Here is a 6,787-nt window from a genome sequence, read left to right as displayed (position 1 = left end):
GGAATGGATCTGCAGCTCTGTAAGAACTGAAATCCCTCTTTGTACCATTTCTTCCTCTGAGCACCTGTCCTTCCTCCAAAATCCAGTGCAAAGGTGGGGAAGGAAGCATCAAGCTCCTTCCAACATTCTCAAGCATGCTCCAGGTCAGCACTAGGGCCCCACAGGAGAATTCTGTCTCCCTAATCTATCCTTATTACTCCAGAGAGCTGCAAGTCATGACTCCAAACACAACTAACTGTGAGATAAACCAATCTCTGGTGTTCAGCGGCTTCTCCACTGGAGGCAGAGAGAGAATCTGCTCTCTGTTCCATAGCCCAGCTCAGTCCACTCCCTCTCCAGGGCAGGTATGAGGGGAAAGAAGTTCCATTCTTCTTATTCCAACAACCTCTGCCCTAGGCCTTGAGCCCTCAAACTGGCCTCTCTGGTCCCTCCTCTGGTTCAAGCTTAAGCTGTTCAACCACAGTACCCGCATTACAAACAAAGCCGGTAGAGTCTGTGCCTCTGTGTGTGAGCAGGGAGAACTTCCCTTGGCTCCAACTCCCTCTTCCTCCCCTTTCTCCAAAGGCAGAAATGGAAAATTAGGGGCAGACACAAACCAGATGGGGTAGCAAGAGAGAAGAGGGCCTGAGGGCACAGCCCCGTTGTTGTGCCTCAGGGAAATGAAACTCATAGCTGAGGTTCAAACCCACTAACATGCCCACTGGTTCACATAGGTTTACACAAATATACACATGGAGAACCACACACAAATACGCATATTCAAAAACATAAACACCTTCAAGTAATGATGCACACAAAATGCCCATCTAATATTCACAGATTCCAGGCCATAGGGCTCCCCAGCGGTCAGCCTAACTGGAACCCCAGCCTCCCTGCGAGTTTCTGAGAGCCCAACCCCAGCCCTAGCCCGGCCCCCTACGGCCCCCGCCCAGCATCCGGAACAGCTGGAGTCGGCCGGGCTGTACACACAAGCCCGGCGCTGGGCTGGGCGGGGCCCGCAATGGGGCCCCGGCCCGGGCCCGGGCAGAGCAGCGGAGAAGCCCCAAGCCCGCCCCAGTAGCTCCGGCACTCGGCCCGTTTGCCCATCAGACGCCTATCATCAAAAGAGTCGTACCCTAGCCGGCCGGAGAGCCAGTCGCAGACCAGGCAAAGAGTGTGCAAGATTGCCGGAGGAGGTAGGGTGGCCGCTTCGGTCTCAGGCCGGGGTAGAGGCGCTCACAGCACCAACAACTCCTCCCTCCGCCTCCTGGCATGGGGAAGGCTGAGCCCTCTGACTGGCCCCCCTCCCCCAACAGCTGGAATCTCCACCCCTGTCCCGCGTTGCCCACCCAGGGCTGTGAAGCTGGCTCTGACCTCCTGCGCGCCAGTCCAGGAGGGCTTCAGGTTCCCTTTCTCCAAGCACATGGCCCAAAGCTGGGGGTGAGGGACAAGGATCCGGGAATGGGGCTCTAGGTTCTTTATTTCGGCTTGGCAAAGTCCACAGTGGGCGGAACTGGGCCCACCCGGACTCCTGTTCTTACCTGACCCGCGCCGCGGCCGCGTCCCTCCCTTGTTGGGGCTCCCGCCACCCTTCTCGGACTCGAAATCCCGGGTTGGAGAGCCTGAGACCTCCGGGCTGGCGCTGCCACCGCAACCAGGCCTGCGGGAGGCGGGTGCGCCCGGAGCTCGGCTCTCAGTTTGGGGTGGGGGCGGTGGCTTTTCAGTCGCCCGAGGTTCGGGTGCAATAAAGGCGCCGCTAATGTAATTTACAAACAGCTCGGGCCGAGCGCGGCGCAGCGCCCGGACTGACAGGCGCATTAGGCAGGCTAATTCCAGCCGGCTCCTCCTACCCCCGGCCCGCTAATTAATGAGCTTCCCAACTTAGAGCCGCCTGCATTGGACAGAGAGAGAGAGAGTGAAAGAGAGGGCGAGGGAGAGGTAGAGAAGGAGAGAGACGGGGGGAGCAGAGAGGAGAGAAGAGAGGGAGGGAGGGAGGGAGAGAGGACAGGGAGAGAGAACAGAGAGAAAGAAGAGAGGAGAAAGACTGGGAGAATGCAAAGAGAAAGAGAAGTGCCGTGAAGCTGCAGATAATTGATTACTCCTCGATCAAGGCTAACTTGTTAGCAATAGTCAATTGCCCCGTCTTTCCGCCTCCCCTCGCAGTCCGGGATCGGCGCCCTTGCCTCGGCTTTTCCAACTGCCGCCGCCAGGACCCGGGGCCAGGAGCCGCCGCGGAGCCACCTGATACCTTTAAATAGCACCGGGGCTGGCGAAACTGGAGCCCCGCGCTGCGCGCCCCGGCTCCGGCCCCGGATTGCTGGAAGCCCGGGCAGCAGCGGCGGCTGCGGCGGCGCCCGCGTCAGCGCTCTACTTCGTGGGCCCCGCGCGTCTAAGCCTGCCTCAGCCACCGCGCTAATCAGTCCGGTGCCCGGTCGCGCCCTGCCTGGCGCGGCCTTCTTGCCGCCGTCTGCTCGCACTGCCCGGCGCCCGAGCTGCCCGCGGGCTGGGTCCCCGCGGCCGGAGCCGCCCCGGCGGGGCCCCCAAACGAGGCCGAGATGACTTCCAAGGAGGACGGCAAGGCGGTGCCAGGGGAGGAGCGGCGGCGCAGCCCGCTAGACCACCTGCCACCGCCCGCCAACTCCAACAAGCCGCTGACGCCGTTCAGTATCGAGGACATCCTCAATAAGCCGTCTGTGCGGAGAAGTTACTCGCTGTGCGGGGCGGCGCACCTGCTGGCCGCCGCGGACAAGCACGCGCCGGGCGGCTTGCCCCTGGCGGGCCGCGCGCTACTCTCGCAGACCTCGCCGCTGTGCGCGCTGGAGGAGCTCGCAAGCAAGACGTTTAAGGGGCTCGAGGTCAGCGTCCTGCAGGCAGCGGAAGGTAAGAGCCTCCGCTAGGTTTCCCTTTACCCAATGCCTCACGCTTCTGTTTTGTGCCCTATGCCTCTGCCCACTTCTTCCCGCGCCGGTCGCCAGGGCCCTCCAGCCCGAGCCGCTGCCGCTGGGAGAGGTGATAGGTGGGACAGAACCCAATCCCTATTTCCTGTAGACCTCTGGGTAGGCCAGAGTCCGGGTGATCTGAGTAGTGTGGTGGGAACCCAAGCTCTCTCCCCAGTCTGCATGCTCTGCTCAGCTCCCTCTGGTTCCCAGATTCCCAGTGGCCTGGCGCTCCTAGCCCTACACGCTTCTGGGTGGGGAATCAAAAAAACCTTTTGCTGCGATTTTCTGGGTAGGATAGTATCAGGCGGCGGTTGGGAAGCAGTAGGGGAACCAACACCATGTTGACACTATGATCCCAGAGTCCCTTTCTGGGTTCCTCTGGCTTGCAGAGACTTTGAACGAGTCTTAGGTGGCAGACAGAAACCAAAACAAATTTCCTTAGCGATTTCAAGGAGACCAGAGACAGGAGGTTTGTGACAATTCAGGCTTGCTCTGGTGTGAGAAGCTGAGTCAAATAGGGGAAGGGAAATGAGGATAGACTGCAGGCCCTAATGGGCCTGTGTGGTGTGGGGAGTTAAAGGGTGAGAGCTAGGGTGGGTTCTCCACTCTCCCGATGGGAGCCTATACTGTCATTTCTTTCCAGGTCGTGATGGGATGACCATCTTTGGGCAGCGGCAGACCCCCAAGAAGCGGCGAAAGTCCCGCACAGCCTTCACCAATCACCAGATTTACGAGTTGGAAAAGCGTTTCCTATACCAGAAGTACCTGTCCCCAGCAGATCGCGACCAAATCGCGCAGCAGTTGGGCCTCACCAACGCACAGGTCATCACCTGGTTCCAGAATCGGCGTGCCAAGCTCAAGCGGGATCTGGAGGAGATGAAGGCCGACGTGGAGTCCGCCAAGAAACTGGGCCCCAGCGGGCAGATGGACATCGTGGCGCTGGCAGAACTCGAGCAGAACTCGGAGGCCGCAGGCGGCGGTGGCGGTGGCTGTGGCAGGGCCAAGTCGAGGCCGGGTTCTCCTGCACTCCCCCCAGGCGCCCCGCAGGCCCCGGGCGCCGGGCCCTTGCAGCTCTCGCCCGCCTCTCCGCTCACGGACCAGAGGACCAGCAGCCAGGACTGCTCGGAGGATGAGGAAGACGAAGAGATCGACGTGGACGATTGAGCGGCGCCTTGTGCCCCAAGCGCCCGCACACCCGCCGCCTCCCGGACCGGACCGCCGAGGGGAGCTGGGACCTCCTCTGCAACTCCCGCCTCCTCCCTTGTCCCAGGGCCCGGACTCGGCTCCCAGCAGCCGCCTCTTCCCTCTCGAAGCAATAAACCCGGGCTGGCCGCCGGGCGGGCTGCTATACACGGCTTCCGCTGCTCCGGGAGCCCTCGCCGTGCAATTCTGTATGGCTTCTGTATAAATATTTAAACCTATATAGCAGGTTCTTCCCACCGCAGCCTGATCTTTTCGTTTCTTTTATTTTTTTAAATCTCAGAGATCTCGATGTTTTTCAAAACTCTCGGGCTGCCGGGTTGGCTGAGGGCGAGGCAGAATCCAGAACACTAACCCGCGGTCTAGAGAAGGGGGTAGCTCAGGCTGTTTTGATTTTTCTCTGCATGTGGCGAATGCACCAGCCAGCTCCCTCTCGCCTCCCTCGGCCGTTTGCAGTTGACTTCTTTTATTTCCTTCTGCCTTTTTTTTCCCCCCGCGTGGGAAGGGGTAAGGGAGGCAGCCGGGTCCTGACTTGCAAGTTTCTAAATCGATTTTACCTCCCCCGACCCCCGCGAGAGAAGTCTGTTTTCGATGCCATTTCTGCCTCCCAATACCCACTTATGCTATTTTTGAGATTCCTCTTTCCCTCTCGCATTTTTCTGGGACAGATTGCTGGAGTCCAGCTCTTAGGGACAAAATAGGGGGACATCCAACCAATAACCAACCATCGAAAACAGAACCCAAAGCCCTAGAATTATTTTTTACTCTTTTTAGAATTTTTTTGCATGTGACAGAGACAGAGAGGAGGCCGATCCAAGCCCTCACCCCCACTTCCTCTGCAGCTCTGGGTCTGTCTTGCCATCTCCAACACCCTGCTCCCACCTCCACTTGGCCAGACAAGGATGGCTCATTGAGCGTGGGTCGGGCGTGCTCCTCCCCTGCTCCTGCCCTGCCCTCTCCTCTGCGGACTGTTCCCAAGGCCTCTTTCTCCGATAAATAAAGTCTTTGCCATTTTACTAGAACCGACGGTGAGCGTGTCTGAGTGAGTGGGCCCGCCCGGGGAAGCACGGCAGGCTAAACTTCTAGACGTTGCTCCTCACTGGCCACCCCAGCCATGGAGATTTTGGGGAGTTTCTGGGCAAGCAGGAGATCGCGGGGTTAGAAGGAAGCATTGGGAGGAGGTGTTTCTTGTCCATAAACACGCATTAACTACTAAATGGGGGGAGGGGAGAAGCGGGCTTCGAAAGGTCGGGGTAAAAAGCAAGACATGTGATACTGGGGAAAAACGCGAGTGAAAGTGGGAGGCGTCACGGCACAGAACTAATTGTGTTGGGCCAAAGATGAGAAGAGAGACTTGTTTTGCCCCCTCCTCCCATATTCTACCTGGGCTAAGTCCAAAGTGCTTTAGAAGGTGTCATTCAGTGTGACATCAAGGTGGAGCCTGGGGGCTCTCAACTTTTGCTCCCTCCCCAGGCCTTATCCTTGGAGAGTAGGAATAAAAAAGAATGAGGCTGAAAGCAACAAGGGCGGGCTGAATTGCACACAAGGGCCCTCGGGGATGTGAGCCCGAAGTGGGAGCTAAGGTAAATTTCTGGTAACGTCCATAAATTCTGGGCCCAGAACTTGGTTGGGAGCAGAGTCATGAATCTTGCAGGGACTCTTTGAGGTTTGTGGTGACTTAACAGTGGTTGAGACTTCGCTTTCACTTTCCCGGATTGAGAGGATTTCTCTCTTGGCTTTTGTTGTCTCTGGGCTGGCGAGTGGCCGCTGTCACTAAAGTCGGGTCCCGCCCCGGGCCGCTCGGCTCTCTTTCTCCTCAAAATTGATGTGAGAAATTCGCATCTGGTCTCGGGCAGACGATGCCCCCCACCCCCCGCCTGAGTCAGGAACGTGCGTGTCCAGGAGGAAAACTAAGAGACAGCCAGAAACGGGGGGGAAAGAAAGAAAAGAAGAAGGGGAAAAGAAAGAAAGAAAGGAGCAGAGAAAGACACCCCAGAAGCAGAGCGAGAAAGTGGACAGCCAAGGAAAGGGAGGAGAGTGGAAAAGAAGAAAATTTACAGACCTAGAAAGAGAAACGGAGACAGAGATAGGGAGAAAAAGATAGTGTAGGTAGAGGGGAGAGAAGAGAGGAGAGGGACCAGAGAAGGAGGCGGCCTGGCAGTCGCGCTGGCGTTCGGTCGGTTCCTCCCGGGCGACATAAATCGCCTCTCTCAGGATGGATGGGTCTGTAATTCGGAGCGCGGACCATGAAGGCCGGGACGAATGGGCCCGGGCGGCCGCTGACAGGCGACAATAGCCGGGCCCAGCCCCCCGCGGCTCCCGGTGCGGGCACGGCCGCGGCCCTCCGCAGCCCAGAGCGCGCCGGCGCTGGCGACCATATGGTTTTTGAATTTTCTTCACAATTTGTAGACAATTTGATGGATTAGGTCCCCGCGCGCGCCTCCCCGGCACAAAGGCGGCGCAGGGACCGCGGCGCGGCGGTCACCCGGGCATCTGCGCCCGCCGTGCGCACCCCCCCTCGCCCAGCCCCCGCCCCGCGCCCGGAGCCCCGGGCCGCCCGCCCAACACGCCCATGAATCCCAATGAAGCGGCCCTGGCACCTCCGGCCGCTCCCTTCTTCGCGGCCCTGGGCTGGGCCCTGCTGGGTCCCTTCGGTCTGGGGGCGGCGG

At 59.2% G+C, this 6,787-nt stretch overlaps 1 protein-coding gene across 1 annotated transcript; it reads left to right on the top strand.

Annotated features, from left to right (window-relative positions):
* The first annotated feature begins 988 nt into the window (after positions 1-988).
* On the top strand, positions 989-5,140 carry Lbx1 (ladybird homeobox 1). The gene is made up of 3 exons (XM_077105398.1): positions 989-1,175; positions 2,143-2,859; positions 3,562-5,140. The coding sequence occupies exons 2-3, from the start codon at positions 2,535-2,537 to the stop codon at positions 4,080-4,082; spliced, it is 846 nt and encodes a 281-aa protein (XP_076961513.1). The 5' UTR covers positions 989-1,175; positions 2,143-2,534; the 3' UTR covers positions 4,083-5,140.
* The last annotated feature ends 1,647 nt before the right edge of the window (positions 5,141-6,787 follow it).

This window comes from Callospermophilus lateralis, chromosome 15 (genome assembly GCF_048772815.1).
Source record: "Callospermophilus lateralis isolate mCalLat2 chromosome 15, mCalLat2.hap1, whole genome shotgun sequence".
Lineage (NCBI taxonomy): Eukaryota > Metazoa > Chordata > Mammalia > Rodentia > Sciuridae > Callospermophilus > Callospermophilus lateralis.
This window is presented reverse-complemented; position numbering and strand designations above follow the sequence as displayed.

Excerpts from the sequence above, each read along its gene's own strand:
- Lbx1 (XM_077105398.1), top strand. The coding sequence starts at position 2,535 with ATGACTTCCAAGGAGGACGGCAAGGCGGTGCCAGGGGAGGAGCGGCGG. Across the intron at positions 2,860-3,561 it reads CGTCCTGCAGGCAGCGGAAG|GTCGTGATGGGATGACCATC; the intron begins GTAAGAGCCTCC and ends ATTTCTTTCCAG.